The sequence below is a fragment of the Diplotaxodon limnothrissa genome, linkage group LG23 (assembly GCF_057381915.1).
Source record: "Diplotaxodon limnothrissa isolate DT_005_m linkage group LG23, D_limnothrissa_male_GT1.1, whole genome shotgun sequence".
Lineage (NCBI taxonomy): Eukaryota > Metazoa > Chordata > Actinopteri > Cichliformes > Cichlidae > Diplotaxodon > Diplotaxodon limnothrissa.
Genome location: NC_140617.1, coordinates 10,301,747 through 10,321,241, shown reverse-complemented (window position 1 = coordinate 10,321,241; position 19,495 = coordinate 10,301,747). Strand labels below are relative to the sequence as shown.

General features: G+C 46.2%; 2 protein-coding genes across 3 annotated transcripts; both read right to left on the bottom strand.

The window, feature by feature from the left end:
* Positions 1-1,499: 1,499 nt before the first annotated feature.
* On the bottom strand, positions 1,500-8,803 carry jade3 (jade family PHD finger 3). 2 transcript variants are annotated; one of them, XM_085347280.1, is made up of 12 exons: positions 8,377-8,803; positions 7,050-7,111; positions 6,892-6,951; positions 6,123-6,205; positions 5,886-6,043; positions 5,184-5,374; positions 4,675-4,886; positions 4,362-4,529; positions 4,059-4,175; positions 3,422-3,880; positions 3,085-3,202; positions 1,500-2,508 (listed from the first exon to the last, which is right to left on the bottom strand). In XM_085347280.1, the coding sequence occupies exons 3-12, from the start codon at positions 6,938-6,940 to the stop codon at positions 1,751-1,753; spliced, it is 2,313 nt and encodes a 770-aa protein (XP_085203406.1). In that variant the 5' UTR covers positions 6,941-6,951; positions 7,050-7,111; positions 8,377-8,803; the 3' UTR covers positions 1,500-1,750. The 2 variants fall into 2 exon arrangements, with proteins under 2 accessions (XP_085203406.1, XP_085203408.1); XM_085347282.1 differs by having other exon boundaries at positions 8,663-8,803.
* Positions 8,804-12,716: 3,913 nt separating this feature from the next.
* rp2 (RP2 activator of ARL3 GTPase) lies at positions 12,717-18,533 on the bottom strand. The gene is made up of 5 exons (XM_085348286.1): positions 18,266-18,533; positions 14,812-15,480; positions 13,972-14,086; positions 13,168-13,253; positions 12,717-13,077 (listed from the first exon to the last, which is right to left on the bottom strand). Exons 1-5 carry the CDS (start codon positions 18,428-18,430, stop codon positions 12,994-12,996), a joined length of 1,119 nt encoding a protein of 372 aa, XP_085204412.1. The 5' UTR covers positions 18,431-18,533; the 3' UTR covers positions 12,717-12,993.
* Positions 18,534-19,495: the final 962 nt, after the last annotated feature.

The following is a 19,495-nucleotide window of genomic DNA, read 5'->3' as shown; positions in this document are numbered from 1 at the left end:
GATGGAGGTCAAAGTTTAACTCTGGGCTTCATGTAGTGTTTCCTGCAGCCGCTCCACCTGCTTGGAGCCGCCGAGGATTCAACCTTCTGCTCGCAGCTGAGCCGACAGGCCCGTTTACAGCCTGTGACCATGCCTGCGGTCTGTGTGGAGACACCACGCTGAGCCACGAGAGACGGTTTCTGTTAAATGAGGAAGGATCTGCATAAAAATGAGGTAAAAATGAAGGTATAAAATAAAAGCACTGACTCAGCATCTGTAGAAAAATAGGACAAACCCATGACGGGTTCTGTTACTGCAGCTCAACCCAAAAAAAGAAACCGACTCGTTTCAAATATGGCGCTTGCCTCCAGCTTCCGACCGCCGCGTCACGCTGCTGGTGCTTTGGTCCTGGAGATGATGTCACTGTTTTGGCCATGTTTGCGGACACTCGAGCTTTAGTGGTTCGTGGGCAGCAAACAGGACACGAAAACTGAGCGACAGTGTGCACGCAGCTCAACTCAGACCGCCGACTAATATCATTACTGCAATAAACCAAAAGCAGACATCTGAAGGTCAGAACGTCGACTCAAGACCACACGCACATTCACCAGAGGTTGCATTTGAACTGAACCTGATCGACACTGAAGCATTCGCAGTGAAGTCGCTCTCCAAGATGGTTTAATCCTCAAAGCGAACCTCTCGGCTGCTCGTAGTGACACAAGTGGAGATGCCCTAAGAGAGGCAGTTAGATCATGTGGAAGCAGCACAGATGTTGTCTTTTACCCTGTTTCTACACCCGAACGCGTCAGTCGAGCTCTGAACACGTTTTCCTGATTTTCAGATCACAGCTGAGGTTTAAACTCCGCCCCATGACAGCAACTTTGCGTGATTCTCAGCTCCAACAGCCCTTCCACCTGAAACAAGCTGATTAGCTGCCCCTCTAGCTGTTCCAAACAGCTTGTAGGCGGGGTTTCTATTCTCTCTCTGTGACTTCAGAGGGCCAAAGATATACAAAAACAAAAAACAAACTGATAAACTGAGTGTTCAGAGGAGTTGGAGCTCAACTGACGCGATCATCGAGCACGAAGTGCAGGTACACGACAGGAAGTAAGGAGAAGAGCACGCCCACTTTTTATTCTATTTTTTTTGGGCTGAGCAGCAAGAATTGCACCTCGTAACAAAAACTGCAGCTCGCTTTCACAATTAAAGGTTGTGATATAATAAAGGCTCATCATGATGATTGAAGACCTCAGTCCAGTGTCTGTCGCACCATGGAATGTGTTTCTATTGTTTCTAACTGTTTCTGGAAGCTAAAGCGTGTGGAGTGTTTCTGCACACAGAAGGCATTCGTGTTTTCAGAAAGGTAGACAAAGAGTTGCAGCACCTCGGTGTGAAGGCAGAGACAAGGAGACGTGCAGCGCTGACGGGCGGGAGTCACGTGATATTTACATGCCCGTGTGCACACAATACACTAGGGTCCCCCACCCCACCCCACAGCGCCTCCCACCCCGAGGGTCCCTTCAGAAATCCTGTCCTCTTCTTGGCGATCTGCTCATTAGCTGTGAAATCACTGACTGTTCTCAGGACCAACATGGGTGGAGACAAACATCGTCACATGATGGGAAGACAGCACCGGGTGTGTATGTTTCTGCACGTGCGCTCCAAGAGATGCTGGGGCCGGAAACATGGTCGGTATGTTAGGACTTAGCGAGCCGATCGCCTTCACCGTGCGTCCTCGTGCGGACCGTCAGCCCCACAGTTTGCACAGCCGTCACCTCTGCATGGCGTGCCTAGAGCCTGGTGCCTGTTTCCCTTTCCTCGGAATGTCCGGCAGCCCGAGTGGCCGCCTGCACTGACCTTTGGCCTCTGGCTCAGAGTCGCTGAGCTCAGCGTCGGGGCAGTACCCGTCGCTGTCCTGATACGATCGCGCACTCTTCAAGCGGTGCTCCGGTGCTGGTTTGGCCCACAGCCTCTCCTTGGCACCGCTCTTCCGGGACAGTTTGTCTGCCCGCAGGTCCTCGGTGGTCCGGACCAGGTTGATTGTGGCCTGTTTGAAGGAGCGGCCAAAGTGCTCCATGGCGGACTTGCGAAAGACGCTCTTCTCGTTTGCAGTGTTGCGGTCAGCGGGCGTCTGGCATGAGCCGTCCCTCTGAGCAGCGCCCTTCTCCAGCACGCCATTAGATTTGGCCAGGCGTGCTCGGTCTCGCTCCAGTCTGCCATTGCTGTTGGAAGGCTGTCCGTGAAGCGCGCCGTGCAGCGTCAGAGGTTTCCCGCTTGGTTTAACGTGCTGCGGTGCACCGCTGGTCGAAGACGTTCGGCTGGTGGAGCGCTCGTCTCTGATGCTGCGGCCGTGCAGCTGAGGCTTCCCCTGGCCCACCCCCTCACCGCCGTGCTCACCCACGTTCCCGCTGTTGTCTGGGCACAGCGGTCCGTTCCCAACACCTAGAGCTTTGGGCATCTTCAGCTTCAGAGTGATCCTCGGAGGAGGCCGGGACAGCACACTCTCCAAGGGGAACGAAGCAGGAAGACCTGCAGAGAAAACACATGTTCAGTCCCTTTTTCTCTTTTCCATAATCACATCACAGACAGCTTAAGAGTCCTCACAAACTGTTTTATCCTTTACTTCACCATAAAAAAGAAAAAAAAGAATCATAAATCCATCATAAATCCTGCTGATCCCAAGTTATTGTGTTACAGGCATTACATATATTAATTTACATAATTATTCAAAACTCAAACCAGATCATTTTACAGTGTGAACTTCGACCCCATTTCTGATTAGTCACTTTAAAATCTGGGCTGATTTAAAAGGATCCAAATCATAAAATTAATTTATGATTCTGACAGGACGTTCTTCTTATCACATACCGAGTGTTGGTTTCTACCTGCTCATTAACAGGTAAAATACACAGAAACTTTTCATAGGGGTCAAAAATCACTAATTTCTCACTGGAAAGCTTTGACATCCTATGTGGGATGATCCCTCTGAACTGAGCCGAGTCTGAGCTTTGCTTTGTATTTTTCTGCGTCACATGACCTGCTCTGAGGTCAGCTGATACAAAGAGCAAGTCACGGAGCTGGTGCTGCTTTTCACTGTGAACTCACCTGCAGAAATCTCCTGGTTCGTGAGCTTCACATGCAAGTTGAACATTTGCTCCTGAGCTTTGCTCTGCAGCAGCTTCAGCTTCTCCCGCCGACTCACCATGTAACACAGGTTCCTCACCTGCAGCCAGATACACACAACTTTATTAAAGACAGCAGTATAGATGGGATCTGATTGGGTGACAGCAGGTTCACTCCTCAGAGTTTCTATAAATGCTACTGAATCAGCAATGGTTGCTCTGACACTGAGTACATGCTCTGATCTTTTAGGCTAAAGCTAAAAAACCACATCACCACTAACACAGGCTGCACACACACACGGCACAGAGGAAGCACCCACCCTTTCTAGGTCCTGCCTCAGGTGCATGAACATGCGCATCCGGGTGTGGATGCTGTCCTCCTGCGGCTGGAGCACCAGCTGCTCCTCCTCCTCTTTAGGGGGCAGCAGAGCCCTGTTGAAGCTGCTCTTCCTTTTCAGCTTCCAGTACTGGTAGATGAAGTCCACCAGGTGCGGGGACAGCCCAAGGTCCCGGGCCAGCTGCTCGGGCTCGATCAGGGTGTAGAACTCCTCCTCCAGCTCCTGCAGCCGCTGAGCTCGCTGGCCCCCCTTCCCCGCCTCTCCAGGGGCTTTGGATCGAGCCGGGCTCAGGCCGGCCTCTCCGGCTTTGGGCTGGCTGTGTTTTAGGCAGTACGACTTGAACTTGACTTCATCCCCTTCATCCAGGATCGTCTTCATCTCCAGGCTGTGCTGGAACGCACAGGTCACGTGGAAGGGGGTGGTGCAGTTCTTTACTGAACACTGAACAGGGGGAGAGAGCGGATCGAGTTACTTGAGGGAAAAGCCAGCTTACGTCCAGCTCCAGTGCAGACTTCTTGCTGCAGACGCTTCGAGGATCATAAAATCAAACTTGAATGTCTGCAGACATGCAATCATTCTAAAGTAATCTCTATGGCATAAAATGGAAGGAATAACTCACCTGGATGCACGCACCTGTCTTCAGCTTGCACAGACTGCAGATCAGAGACCAGCGACTGGGGGGGATGTGGGAGACTTTGGTGATGGGCTCCATCCTCTCTGGACAGGCGATGCTCACCTGCAGGACCACACATTTTCACTGTCACTATCACTATCATTTCTGCACGTGTGCTCCTTTATTAAAGGTCTATAGACCAAAGCAGTAAATATTTTCATCTTAGTCTCTGATACAAAAAACCCCAAAACATTATTTGTCACTGTTTGTGTTGTTGCACCCGCTTCCCCTCATCCCGGATTCACTTACCTCAGGGATCCACAGAGCGCAGCTCACATGAGCCCACCTTGTGCCGGCTCGTGTCGCCTTCATGGCCCCGCCTTTCTGGGGACACAGGAGGCACTGCGGGTCAATACCGAGGACGCATGTCCGGCACAGCCAGTTACCAATGGGCACCTTAACAATGCCGTAGCACGCCTGCGGAAAGAACAGCGGGATGCAAGTGATGTGTAACCAGAACATCAACAGAAACAACACAAAAACACAAGTGTGCTGCCCGGGGTTCCGACACACGCTCCGGTCACAAGGTCAGGGCTAGCAAAAGCAGAAAGGCGTTTCCTACCTGGTGCACACAGATGTTGCACTTGTCACAGAACACCATGTCGTTGCCCTCCTCGCTGTCCGGAGAGCGGCACACATCGCAGATGACGTCTTCATCATATTCAATCCCCAGACCCTCCACTGTCTCGATGGCGTGCTTCATGTTGTCGTGGCACTGCCTCTCCAGCGCCTCCATCGCTCGCTCCATCATTAGCTCGTCCACCGGCTCTTCACCTGCAGGACCAAACAGCAACACCCCACGTGATCAGACACTCCCGAGAACAAGAACAGAGGTGTCTGAAGTATTCAAAGTGTGGACTGTGCCCCCCCAGTGGGCAGCACCGGTGCTGCAGATGGCCCTCATTTATAATAAACAGGAAGGTTTAACTTTGAAAAAAAGCCAAATATTAAAATACATGTAAAAAGCCTCAAATACAAAGCCAACAGAAGACAAAAACAAATGTGCAGAAACAGAAAAAAGGAAGATGCAGCGTCACTAAGCATCACGCTGGATCATCGGGCCCGTCTTACCCATGCGTTCAAGCTCGTGGTTGAGCGCGTGCAGCCAGTAGAGGTCCATGTCATCCAGGTCGTAGCGGCACATGGCCTCCGCCAGCTCTTTGATGCTCACGAAACCCGGCTCCTTGGACTCCTGGCTCCAGCACTGGATGTACTTCTTCTGGTGGGTGTACAGCGTTTCCTTCTGCTTCTCCGCGATTACTCTGAAAAGAAACAGCAGAGAGCCGTTAGACTGAATAGCTGAACCAACCAGAACCTGCTTCAAAGAGAGCCAACAAACACATTTAAAGGTCAAAGCTGTAATGATTGCGATATCTCCTCCTGCTGTGATTGAGAGAGCGAGGCGATCAGCTGACGCCGAACGTATTTGCTCTCCTGTTTGCACTTTCAGACTGGTCTGTGGTCATGTTGAAGCCATGGCACAGATTCTTTCTCCTCCTCCTCCAGGAGACGCAGGAGCATTACCGATCCAGCTGACAGGTGAATTCCCCCCCAGGGCTCCTACCACTGGGTCATGAGATACCTGAGCCGGTTCCCGTTGGGGTGGAGCTCCTCCAGAGCGTTCAGTCTCTGAGGCTGTGTCTGACGTGGTCATGTGCTCAGCTACGGCTGACTCGTGTAAACTTGTCACTTGAGTACGCTGATCAGCGTACTCAACTACCTGTATGAAGAGGAGGTGGCAAACTAAGACGTTTGGGAGGCGGTCAGACTCACCTGACGGACGGCTCTGGGATGGTGTCTGGGCTCGCTGGTACCTGCACTCCTTTCTCCCACTCCTGCTTCCAGGTGTCTGCCAGCAGGTAGCAGTCCTCTGGGGAGATGTGGTGGGAGTCAGGCAGCTTCATTGCACTGATCAGGTCTTTCCTGAACACCTGTGGGGGAGAGAGACGCACACAGGTAGTCAAACGCCATCCTGACATTTACTGACGCTCAGCAAAGTCTGATACGCACCTCAGCTGGCTTCTTCGGGTTGGATGCAGGCGTTCCAGGTTTGCTCCCATATTTGTTGGAGGAGCAGAACGAGGTCGATGGACCTGAAAGAAGAAAGAGGCGAATAAAAAGAAATGAAGGAGACAGTTTGGTCTGGGTTACGGGTCACGCTGCCATGCCGCGACTGTTTTTGGACCCCAAGCCTGAGACGTGTGGTCAGCCTGAGAGTGGTGTACCTGTGTCCGTCTGTTCTCACATCCAAAACACCAGGAGGCAGCACAGTTTCTCTCTGTGACCGACACTCTTCAGTCAATTGAAACTTGCCATCACTAGAGGGCGACGTTAGGCTGAGGTGTGGCATCAGATTTTGATGTTAATTTTTTTGGTTGTTTTTTTATCAGAAAGGTTAAATAAGAATCTTTTTGGCCTTGGTAAATTCTTTAAACATGTTAAGACAATGTCTCCACAGAACCACGAACAGCATCCATGTGACGTGTTCAGGGAGACGCACGTCAGGCACATTTACAAGTGTGACGCACCAATAGCATAAATCTGAAATGCTCGAAGAGCGTTTTCACATTTTAAAACTGGAACATGCTTATTATTTTCCAGTTTTAATGATGCTGCCGTCTCACACTGATTATTCAAATGGGATCCTTTTGATTCTTTTGCACAAACAGGCAAGACTGCACACAGATCACTTTCGTCTGTTGTTACAGAAATAGTTACAGAGCAGTCACAGGTTAGAAATGATGATGACGCTGGAAACGAAGTGGCAAGCTTGACTCACTCTCATTGTCAGAAGTGTCACTGCTGCTGGAGGACCGGAGGCGTTTCATCCTGTATCATCCTGCAGCAGCAAAAAAAGATGATGACATTCAAATATTGATGATTTTTAAGGCCAACGGAACAGAAGTTTGTGGACACAAAGAAGAAATTTGTACTCACCGTAAACTTCAAATTGAAAAGCATACTAGTAGATTCTTCTGTCAGACCGCTTCAGTTCATATCTGCAAACCACAAGTAAATAAAGACATTTATAAAATTACTCAACTATTACATGTTATTATATCTCTGCTGTAACTTTCTAATTCACTTGCTTTTAACGCGTCATCATCACATATGATCACTTTTGTTTTATTACTTTGTGTTGCATCTCTATCTGTGAAGGACGGAGCAGCACTCACCCGCCTCACAGGTGTCATACAGACACAGGTGTAGTGATTCATCACACACAACAAAGACTGTTGTGTGTGATATTGGTTTTGATAACTTTTAAAGCATATCTGTGTCAATAAACAGGAGGTGGAAGAGGCCAGAGCGACACCAGTCCTAGATACAGAACGCTGTTTCAACAGGGGGCACAAGCCTGACATTCCCCATAAAGACACAAGGAAGAGGAGGAGCCAGGAGCCCCTCTCCTTGCCATATCATAGTGGCGTACACCTCACGTGAAAAGCTCAAGTCAACTTACAGTGTTGGAAGCTGTTGGTAAATATAACAGCAGGTTCTCCCTGATAAACAAAAATCATATTTTCACTCCATGTTTGTGCTTTTCCACTTGACTTTTCAGTAACCTTAAGCACCAGAAGCTGCAGTTCCTTTATTTTCCAGCAGCGGCAGCAGTGAGTTAGTTCTCATAGACTCCCTCATGGACTCGAGGACCACAGTATTGTTTCTATGTTGCCAATTTCCTCGTCGCCAGGTTTTTAAAATAGTGGCTCATGAAGGAGACACTCTCATGACTCCTCAAGTGACGCCATTGACTAGTCAATCGGTATCATGCAGTCTGTTGACATCACTTTTTCAGATCGCTTGGAACACGGTGGAATATGTTCAAAAAAGTACCGGGTACTATAACCTATCCCTAACAGAGAACCCTAAAAATCGCGACGAGCCTACCCGGGTAGGTACTAATACTAAACAGTGGGCTCACTTCTGCCCCCAAATAAAACCAGTATGGCAGCAGCTACCACTTCAATGCTGAGGGTTCCACGCTGACGATGAGTGCTCCCTCCATCTTTCATGTACAGTGTGTGGAGGCTGTTCAAACAGGTTCATATATGTAAGATCTCATTACTCCACAGCAAGGTGTGGCAGGTGTTCTCCACCTGACATCTAACCTGTGGAGGGAGGGCGTACGGATATGACGTCAGGTTGTTTAAAAAGCTCATCTGACAGGAAACGATGAGAAAAGGCTAACACACTGTTTACTTCCCTCCCTCTTCCTGTTTTGTGCCGTTTCTTGGCTCACCTGAAAGAAAGCCTCACACACCTGTGTAAAGTGTTGGCGCCAAACTGTAAGGCCTGCCCGCGGGCTGGGAAATCAAACATAGGCGCCTCCATCACTCAAACATGTCACTTCCTCGGAGGCTCTGAGGCGGGCATCTGTGCTGCTCCGCTGGGTTCATACCCCGGGAGCCTACCAGCCGCTCGTGGTACCGGGGTAAAGAGGCAGGACGGCCCCAGAGAGAGCGCAGGCCCCGGGCCTGAAGGGACAGTCCAGGGCAGAGCCCAGAGCTCAGCTCGCCACCATATTGTTCACATTTTCCCGCTCATACCTGCAGTCCCGCCGCTGCCGCCCGCGTTATTCCGCTCACACGGTCCTCACACGGCCTCGGCCCGGGCTCTGGTTCCGGACTCGGTACTTCTGTCCCCGCAGCTCAACGGGAGGATCCAGCTCTGCTGCCCGGACACCAACACGCCACAACGGCCCTATTGTACAGCGCAGCCCACCGGGTCCTAAACCCCGCCGTTGCAGTCAGCCTCCGCCTTCCTCGGAGTGGTGCTAACGCTGCATTACCGCCCCAAGCGGTGGGAGTGTGAACCCCAGGCAGATTTTTGTTCGATAAAACGAGACTTTTGGAAAATGAAAAAGTCCGTTTGTGGCAGGGGTGGCATTAGCTGGCATAGGGTGCCACTCTAAAATTATCTCTTGTCACCCCTAGTGCCACCCTAGCTTTGCATGTGACAGTGTTGTTTTTAAGTAAAAATAAGGTAGCATTAACACTTTGAGCCCAGCAACAATTAAAAATGAACATAAATCCTAAAACTGAATATATTGCATACACACACACCGTTAACAAATGGTTTTACCCATGGCGCAGACCGGCTTTATTTCTTGTTTTCACTAGTTTTCAGTAGATTTTGTAAACTTTATTGATTATAAAATTTGTGCATACGTTTTCAAACTTTACAATTATTATTTGAATTTAAAGTTATAAAATAATTTACTAAATGTGTCTGTTGTTTTTACAGTAAAAAAAAAAAAAAAAAAATATATATATATATATATATATATATATATATATATATATATATATATATATATATATATAACTACTACTAGGATTCTATGGGTTTTTTTTGTGTAATTTCAGATCAGTTGTGTTAATACAGTACGTCAGTGAAAAAATAACTCTAAATTCAGACACGTGAGGTTGGGCCGAAAATAATTATACCAAGCAACACAAAAAAAAATTTAAAGGTGAAATACAAATGTAAAACCAAAAGTAGTAAAAATGGCCAATTATAATTTGGACCTCAGAGTGTTAAACCAGCAAATCATGGAAAATTAGGTTCAAATTTCTCTTCATTACGGTGCAGATTTCTGATATTTTGTGTAAATTTAAGTAACAATTTGATTTTTTCCTAACAAAAAAAGTGTGAAACATAAGTTAGATATGTGTTTTTAAATAAAACGGCCCCATATTGTGTAACTTTATGGATTTTATACTTATTGGGCTACATATTTATTTATTATACAAGCTATACAGGACATCAAAGTTCACGTTTTATGTAACTGAAATGTTTAATTATGTGGGCTACAGAAAATAATGAAGTTATTGACTATATTTATTTGAAACGTAAACTTAATGCATTTGAATCATTTTAACCCCATGTAACACCTGCATATGTGTTTAAAAAAGGCTTTGATTTTGCCACCCCATTTGATTTCCATGCCAGCCAAAGAAAATTTCTCTTGATCCGCCCCTGGTTTGTGGGTCTTACAGTGTGAGTGGGTAGGGGGCACAGTCCATTTATCAGTCTCACAGTGCAAAGAACTCATCCAGCATCTACTATCCTACTGGCAGTCCTACGATCTTGTTGGGTTGTCGCTTCTCACGGGACGTCCAGCTGCTAAACCAGGATGTGAAGCTTAGCATCAGGATGTTTTCTGTTACACCTCTATAGAAGGCTGTGAGGCGAAGTGTTGGGAGCCCTACTTTCCTGAATCTTCCGAGGGGGTGGCTTTTGTGCTTTTTGATGACTGCTATGGTGTTAGCGGAGAAGAACGGCTCATCAGCTAAGTGCACACCAAGGAACACTGCTGACACTCCACAGCAGCACCATTTATGGTGAGGTCTGCGTGGTGATCTTAGCCAAACCTCCTGAAATCTACACACCACTTCAAGCTTCTTCACGCGAACTCATTATTGTTACTTGTAATAATGAGAACAACCACTGTGGTGTCATCTCCAAACTTTGCAGTGTGGTTGGTGCTGGATCTGTGCGAGCAGACTAAACAGCAGCGGGCTGAGGACACAGCCCTGAGGTGAGCCTGTGCTCATTGAAATGGTTTTTGATGTGTGGTTGCTCACCTTCACTGTCTGCTGTCACTTTGTCAGGAAGCTGAGAACCTATTCGCAGGTTGCAGTGTCCACAGAAACAAGCATCAGCTTTTCCACCAGCCGCCTGGCGGTAGTATTGCTAGTTTGCTTGATGAAGCTCAGATGCACACAGAGTGACGCACTCTGGAGTGACTGCAGTCAAAAAATCTTAATTGTTACATCTGTGCTGAGACTGGCTCTGACACACACCCTCCATACAGTAACAGTCACAGAGACTAAAATTAAAAGTGGAAAAAAAAAAGACGATAAAAGCTAAACTGAAACATGAAACCAGCTATGGAAACTAAACTGGAATTAAAAAACTAAATAAAAATAAAACTAGGCAGAAAATACAAAACTATAACTGCTGCCAACAAAACACAATAACACCTGTCCTCTCAAATGCTTTCTTGTCCCTCCTTTAGGGGGCTCCATAGCTTCACCACCTCCGCTCGCTCCAGCTTCACTGAACCTCTGCTCTCAGACACATCAGTCAGGGTTTCCTGGGTTTTACAGTTAATCTGGAGATATTGGTCAACCCTCAGTAACACAGTGGAGACAGACCTGATTCATAAAATACAGACACCGTGTGTAAGTATTCTCACTGGCCACTTCATTAGCTACACCTATTTATCTTCCCTTTAACACATGTATCTTATCAGCTCGGTGCATTTATGCATATAGACCTGATGAAGAAGAGCTGCCGAAGTTTAAAGTGAGCATCAGAACAATGAAGAAAGGTGACCTCAGCGACCGTGTTTCTAGGATTTTCCCACCAAGTGGTTGGAGTTTACAGAGAAAGTATTGAGCGAGCAGCAGCGCTCTGGGAGGAAACGCCTCGTTGCGGTGGAACATGTGAAGCATGTTCCCAGCAGACTGTCCAACCTGATACTACTTGTACCTAATAAAGTGACCAGTGAGTGTGTTTTGAATGTGCAGAAAGTTTCAGACATCAGAAGAAATCTCCCTGAAGCACATCAGAACTGATAAAGTCCAGGAAAAGAAGATGGTCATTAAAGCAAGGCGTGGTATAAACACTGACCTCTGACTTCTTTAGATTGACACTCACACACACACAAAAAGAGAACATGCTCTAAGCCCTGACCTCCATCAGCAGAAGCGGACTTACACTGAAAAGAAGGGTTGAAAACAAGATCTTTCAGCTTGTAATCTGATTTTTATAACAACATTACTTTACAGACTACAGCCTTGCAGCACAGGTATAACAAGTGTGCAAACACAGGTGATGTCCCTACATCACAGTCAGGGAGTAGTAACGCACCACACTAAGCCAGAACGCTGGACACTGAGTTAATGAGGACAGAAGCATGATCATAACCTCCCACTCATTTCTGACCTTCCTGTGATCGCCTAACGGGACCTGATCACAAACAACCCGACACACTTTAGCTTTTTGTGACCTTTAAAGCTCGTCATTTACACATGTTGGTGATCTGAGAAAGAGGAAGAAGAGAGCTTCCCTTATTCACTCTGAGATGCTGTGTTTGTGTAAAGTTGACTCCACAGAGTGTGTGCTGATGGCTTGAGACGATCATTGACCACATCAGGATCACCCAGTCTGTCAGCTCGGCCTGAAACAAAGTTGTTTTATTCTCGGAGTACAAAAGACGCCACACATAATGAATCTTTTACTAAACATCGGGATTGAAACCCTTCATGTTCCTATATAAAAACATCAGCAGAGTATAAAACAAATATTACAAATGTTGTTCTTTAAAAAACGATCACACAGAAGTGCCTACATCAGAAACACAGCTACTGTTCACACAGCGATCACTTAATCAGTCCAGCTTTGGCCTAACAATCATCAATACATCAGATACACACATGAGTCTGTCATGTGAATCACTCACACAGTCCCTCTCTCTCACACTCCCCTCCCTCTCGCTCACACTCCCCTCCCTCTCGCTCACACTCCCCTCCCTCTCTCTAACACAGACTCAAACACACCCAGATCCTGGTCAGACACACAAAGAGGGCTTGGCTCTCTCGGGCAGCGCGAGCATCCCTCGTGCAGCAGGTTGAACTACAGTCAGGTTACAGGTTCAGCACAGAGCTACATTCACAATGAAGCAACATCACCGAGTACATTCGGAGCGATATAAATATTCACAGCTATGAGCAATGAAGGTGCAGCGGGGTTCCTGACCCAAGCTCATCACGCGCTCCTTCACCTCCTCTACTCTTTAAGGACAGAAGGACCATCAGTTTAGTCTGAGCTGGACGGCGTGGAGGGCGGAGTCACCGTGACATCACATCACCTACAAGCCCATCTGCATGTCGGCGAAATTGAAGAAGTTGTCGACGTCTTGAGACGACGTGTTTTTGTTGTCGGAGACAAAAAGCTGCAAGACAAAAAAATATCAGTAAATGTGACATCTTCGAAAACGCAGAGTGAAGCCATAAGGATCGGGCCGGGACCGCGCTGCGCTCACCTTCGTCCCGCTGAACACCTCACTGGCAATGTTCTTGCATGCTTCAACAACTCCGTCCCCGTTCATCTCAAGGGCAATGACGGGGCCTTCGGGGAAAACACGACAGTCAAACCTTTAGGACACCGACAGCACCACCGCCCCATCTCCACCTGTGAGTCAGCCTGATACAAACATAACTCCCCCCTTCATAAAAATTGTTTTTATAAGTCGCCTGTCTGCATTGTTAGATGCATAGCCTCTTTGACTGACAGCTGTCTGCTAGCTTCACCTGAACTGGACCTGTGGACTGTGATTGTGCTTTTGGAGCCTTTTGGAGCATTTTTATTTGCCATCACGTGACCAATAACATGGCTGCTGTGAGGTCACAGTAGTGACAGAGCGTCCAACAAGGCTGAACTCCAACTTTGCTAAGTGAAATTACAGAATTTCGATTGGATGTTACTGATTAGCAGGTATCTATGTCAGACTGATATACTTGTACAGTCTGTGGACAAGCATTAGCTCCACCCTCTCAGTTGTAGAAACAACAGTAACCTTTAGATGCTAAAATGTGCAGTCCAAAACCACCAGGTGACATCACTGAAGTCATGTCAATCTTTTACATACAGTTTATGACCAGGAGTGTTACATTACAACATGACGTAAATGGCTGTATCTGTTCAGGTGTTTTACCTGCTGTCACCCAAATATGTAATAAATGAATGAGAGTGTGATTACAAATATCACACACTGACTGACACACACCCTCTGGTCAGTACGAAAGAGCTCCTGATCAGCTGATCAGTGAGGAAGGAGCGAGTTTACCTTTGGTGATCCACTCCGTGAGGTCATCGGCGTCCCTCTGAAACACTCGCTTCACGTCTTCCGGCCGCATCGACACTTCTTTCGTCTGGATCAGCACAAAGCCTTTAGCGGTCGCCTGACCACATCGGAGAGAGGTTAAAGAGGTTAAAGTTCGCAGTGACACTTTAAAGAACCGTCAGTGAGCATGCTCAGATTCAGAGCATGTCCCGCATGCCTGAGTGCTGGAGTCACACAAGTTTCAACATAGCGAGCAGAGGATGGAGGACTGAGTCATCACCTTGTTGTCAACCTCAAGAGCCGGAACTGAAAGAATTCAGAGCGGTAAAAACATTTCTGAGACGAGGAAGCAAGTCTGTGTCAGGAGCGTGACCGAGCGGGTTCATCGTACATGCCTTTGTTTGCTCAGCTTTACGGCCTTCGGCAACTCATTTTATCTACCTGAGGACAGGTGCCGATGGCGAGAGTCCACAGCTAGAGGTTCTAATAATCAGCTCAGTGTGTATGAATAGCAATCCTCGATGCCCAAAAGCTCAGAACACTCCATTCATCTCAGCTTTCTGCTCTTGGATCTGTGTGACGTCACAGAGAGCGGAGAAATGAGCTGTAAATGAGCTGTTCACTGAACTGAACTGTGACTCATGCTAAGCTACTCTATTGTATACATTCTGTTGTACATTATTAAATACTGTATAATCTAAAATCAAATAAAGCCGCCAACAGAAGTAAAGAGTGTACTGAGCTGTCTGTATGACACACCTGTGTGTTTGAGAGATTTAAAGGATCGCATCATTAACAAGTAAACTTCACTTTTTTGCAATTCAGAGCTGGCGATGGACTCACTTCGTCAATGAGCTTGCGGGCGTTTGCAGTAGTGTACTCTCCAGCGAAGAAGACAAAGAGGCAGGACTCCTCGCTGTCCTTGTACCTCCCACCTTTTGTCAGTGGCACGATGCTTCGCGCGGGGTCGGCGGAGACTCGCACTGACTTGAAATCGGACTCAGGGTCTGGTGCCGGAACGAAATCCAGAACGGGTGAATCCTCTGGCATCAGGCTCCAGTTGGTCTCCCCGGACACGGGCGTGAAGTCGTGGATGTTGCTCCAGTTGTTGTTGAAGATGCTCAGCCCTGCGTCCTTGAAGTGGAAAGCGAGCTCGGGGTAGTAGTACTGGAAGCAGCCGAACTTCATCCCCGTGGACGACTCGATGATGGGCTGGGTGGCACAGCACAGGAACACCTCCATCTTTTTACAGTCTCGTGTGCGGAACTGCTGACATACCACCACACACTTGATGTCTTTGCAGTCCCTGAAAAACACGCTGCCTTTGACGGGCCCCAGAACGATGCGGCAGTTCACGCAGTCGTCGATGGTGATGGTCGCCGAGTGATCGAACACATAGATGTTGCAGTTCTCGCACTCCTGGATGACGAACTGCTGACCATTCAGTTTGCCGGGCAGACGGCCCACCGTCACGTCTTTGAGGCCGGTCAGCATGTAGTCCTTCGGGTCCACCTGTGCAGAGAGAACAGAGGATTCAAACACTGTTCACACTCTTACGGATGCACAGAGACACCATTTTTAACCCTTCTGTGACCATTAAAGATCCGAAAGCAAAGTCTGAGAGTTAAAAACACGCTGATAACAGATGTGTGGGAATCAGCTGGACCAGAAGTACTACTTTATTTCACGTTGTGTCATCTTTGACATTTGTGTCATATTCAACTAAAGAACGATGATGTGTTTCTGCAGCAGGCTGCTGCTGCTAACCAGTGTTGGGCAAGTTACTTTGAAAAAGTAATTAATTATAGTTACTAGTTACTTCATCAAAAAAGTAACTGAGTTAGTAACTGAGTTACAAAATTCCAGGGTATAATTGGCCATTTTTAACTACTTTTGATTTTCCCTCTACATTTCACCTTTAAAAACTATTTACTTTGCCTTGTTTGGTATCATTCTTTTCAGCACAACCTCATGTGTCTGAATTTACAGTTATGTTTTCATTTTGACAAACTGTATTAACACAGTTGATCTAAAATCAGACATAAAACATAAAATCCGAGTAGAAAAATTTATATTTTTTTACTGTAACAACCACAAACATGTTTATTGAATCATATTTCATAACTTTAAATGAAAATATAAATTGTCAATTTTAAAATCATATGCACAAGTTTTGCAAACAACAAAGTTACTTGCAGCCATTTACCTTTTACCCTTTTTAAAATAACCATTTCAAACTATTTACATAACAATCAGGTGTTCTGCATTCAATAAGATGCCGCACAAATTATCTGTACCACTCCAAAAAATTATTTCTGTCCACTATAAAGGAGAACATCACATCCTGATACCCGCAGCTCTGAAAGCAGGAGGTGTATCATTCTTCCTGTTTTCATACAGCAGTCGCCTCATTGTTCTGACACACAACGCAAAACTATCCACAACACTACACACCAACTACACAAGACAACACATTAACTACACACTCCAAACACGCTAAACGTCACAAATCTCTCACATCTCAAAACTCGCTCTCTTTTTCTCTCTCTCTCGCTGTCGCTCCTAAAACTTCCCCCTCTTCCTAAACAACCAAATGTCATTGCTCAAAGCAGCAGTGCCCAGATTACTTACGTAGTCAGCTACTTCCGTGCAACTGATATAAGGTGCGGTAAGCTGAAGACAGCTTTAACCGTCTGTTTGTTGAAAAAAAGTAACGCGACCGCACCGCATTTTCTTGTTAGTAACGGTAACAGCGTTGTAACAATAGAAATAGTAATTAGTTAGATTACTCGTTACTGAAAAAAGTAACGCCGTTAGTAACGTCGTTATTCCCATCACTGCTGCTAACAAAGAGCAGCACGCACAACCTAAAACTGGCTCCTTGCTCAACTGTGCGTGATGTTGAGACACGACGCTGGTTCATCAGCTTCTAAAGCATGCTTGTTTGATATATCTACACAAATATGTGTTTTTAGCTAATATCGGTCCCAAAACTCGACCCTGTCACACGTTCAGATATCTGAGATGTGTGACTCTGACACCACATCCCTCTGAGCCTGCAGCAAACTGAAGCTGGTTTATGGTTGGTGGATATTTTGGTTGTCACTTTTAAAGGTGTGACCTCCTGTGGGGTAACACCGCAGCTTTAATGTGTGAGAGGGGTGCACGTGAACCACATGCCGTTTGGTAGTAAATCTGATAATCAGATAACACCGGCTGCAGGAGGGAGGGGTGGGGGTGCCTGAGCCATGCTGTCTTAGCTCGCTGCTCGGCTCACAGCGAACACGTGAAGCTGAATCTTTGGCTGGCGAACAGCAGGAAACATGTTTCCAGAACAGGAGCCCACGAAAGCACCGTCAGTGCAGATAACGTCACTATTATCATCACTGAGACTGACAGATATGTGACATCACAGGGATGATCATGTGACGATGTTCGGTGCTAGGCCCACACTTTTTTATGCAGTGTTATTTGTTCCGATTATTCCGATTTTTTGTGTGTGTCACCACTTCTATCCAAACAGGAAGTGACTTGGCAACTGAATGCCACAGACACTACGAGGATGGACACATTAAACTTTTCTCTATTTTGAGGAGAGAAAGGGAGACTACCAATGAGAGCAAAGATTATTGTTGATTAACATATGACCTGGAGCTTTACGTAGGCAACTGGAACTTTATAATGAGCTTTTCCAACAACATTCTGATGTATTTATTCATCTCTTGTATTTTCTGGTTTTCCCTAAACGAATACGTATACATAATGGAGCCGTTTTTATATATTGAAGCTTTTTGTTTGTGGACTTGGTTTCATGACTTGCTGATCTCACTGTGTTTTTTCCATTTTTAGCTGTGGAGCTCCAGCTGGACCTGTGCACATTACACTTCTTATTCTTTATTTTGCTCAGCTGAGTTATTTTCCCTTTCATAAGGACATGGTATGGCATTTTATTTAGCATACACAGAGTTTATTGTTATTTTTTGATGAATTTATTTAAATCATGTGGCTTTTTTTAATTAGATGCATGCAAACTGAGTTCAAGTGTAACTTTTTTTCTTCTGCGTTTTTAATTGTTGGGCTTATTATTCTGCTTTCAGCTTCGAGCTGCTGTCTTTAATTTTTTTGTAACACATAAAGTTTCGTTTAAATTCACACATTCACATCTGGCTGTTTTGGCTGTGAACAACGACAGGAACAGAAATGTCGGTGACCTGAGAGGGCTATTTCCGGCGTCTTTTGCCAGGTGTGATCTACCTGCGCTAAAGCCTGGCTGTGGGTGTGTCCCGGTGCTGCTTACCTTCTCTCGCTTGTCCCAGCTGTACTGCTTCGGAGCCTCGTCGCTGTTGTTGCCAAGGGGAACCGCGTTGCCCGTCGACGCAGTTTCGGCGGAGGTTGTGGTCGGCGCCCGTTCCTCTTTTTCCGGCGACTTTCTCTTGGATTTCTTGGAGAAGAAGCAGCCCATGGTGGCCTCGAAACGACGGGGCAAGCGGGAGCGGGTTTGTGTGCTCGGAGAACGCGGTTAATGCGGCCGAAGCTCAGGCTGGAACTCTTCGCTTGGCTCGGTATTTTTCAGCTTCCCGTTTCACGGCTTCGTTTCGCAACCAATCGAAACCCCGAGGGTCGCTGTGTCAGCCAATCACAGACGTGAGCATAGTGACGAAACCACGCTCACAAGGGGCACGCTCACAAGACGTTTAAGGACAAGTAGGAAAAAGGAGCTCAGAACCAGTCTAACTCTGATTTATGTTTGCGAAACACGCACATGAAGAGTGTGGAAGGCCAGAAGCTCTAAAATGAAATATTTAATTAATTAAATAAATCATTAAATATGTTATTTATTAATTACAATTGGAAATACATATTACACAATTTATTAAATGTTTTAGATGGAATGAATGGCCATTTAATTCATGATTTATGTATTAAATTATTTAATTTATTAATTACATTGTTTCTACTCTGATTTGATGTTTTTTGTCACGGTGCAGATTTCTGACATTTTTTGTAAATTTGAGCATATAACAATTTGATTATTTGTAACAAAAGAGTGTGAAACTTCACTTAGACTTGTATTTCTAACCAAACCACGTTATGTTGTGTAGCCTTCTGGATTTTAAACTTATTATCCAGGCTATACAGTATATAAAAATCAAAATTCACATCTTTTATGTAACTGAAATGTTTAATTATCTGGGCTACAGAAAGTAAGAAATTTACAGACTATGTTCATAAGAAACATGTTTGCACTTACTGTATTTTAACCATATATAATGCATATTACAGGATGTAACACCTGCATATGTGTAAAGAAATGACTGTGATTTTGCCACCCTAAGAAAATGTTTCTAGCTCCACATCTACACCTAAACAGAGGTGGGCAGCACCCACCCAGGTGAAAACTAAAAACTCTTATTTTTACAGAGTACTGCAAAGGCAGCAGCAGTGACACCAGGCCACGCCCCTGAGGCTGCTTCCTTCACACCAGAAAGCAGCTTCCACAAACATATTATTGTGATGTAAATAATTA

Bases quoted from the DNA above. Each gene is read 5' to 3' on its own strand.
- jade3 (XM_085347280.1), bottom strand. From the start codon at position 6,940: ATGAAACGCCTCCGGTCCTCCAGCAGCAGTGACACTTCTGACAATGAG. The intron at 5,375-5,885 runs GTGAGTCTGACC...GTTTCTTTTCAG, and splicing joins ATCCCAGAGCCGTCCGTCAG to AGTAATCGCGGAGAAGCAGA. The intron at 3,881-4,058 runs GTGAGTTATTCC...CCCCCTGTTCAG, and splicing joins AGACAGGTGCGTGCATCCAG to TGTTCAGTAAAGAACTGCAC.
- rp2 (XM_085348286.1), bottom strand. From the start codon at position 18,430: ATGGGCTGCTTCTTCTCCAAGAAATCCAAGAGAAAGTCGCCGGAAAAA. The intron at 15,481-18,265 runs GTAAGCAGCACC...CTCTCTGCACAG, and splicing joins GCTGGGACAAGCGAGAGAAG to GTGGACCCGAAGGACTACAT. The intron at 13,254-13,971 runs GTAAACTCGCTC...TTTTCCCCGAAG, and splicing joins CACGGAGTGGATCACCAAAG to GCCCCGTCATTGCCCTTGAG.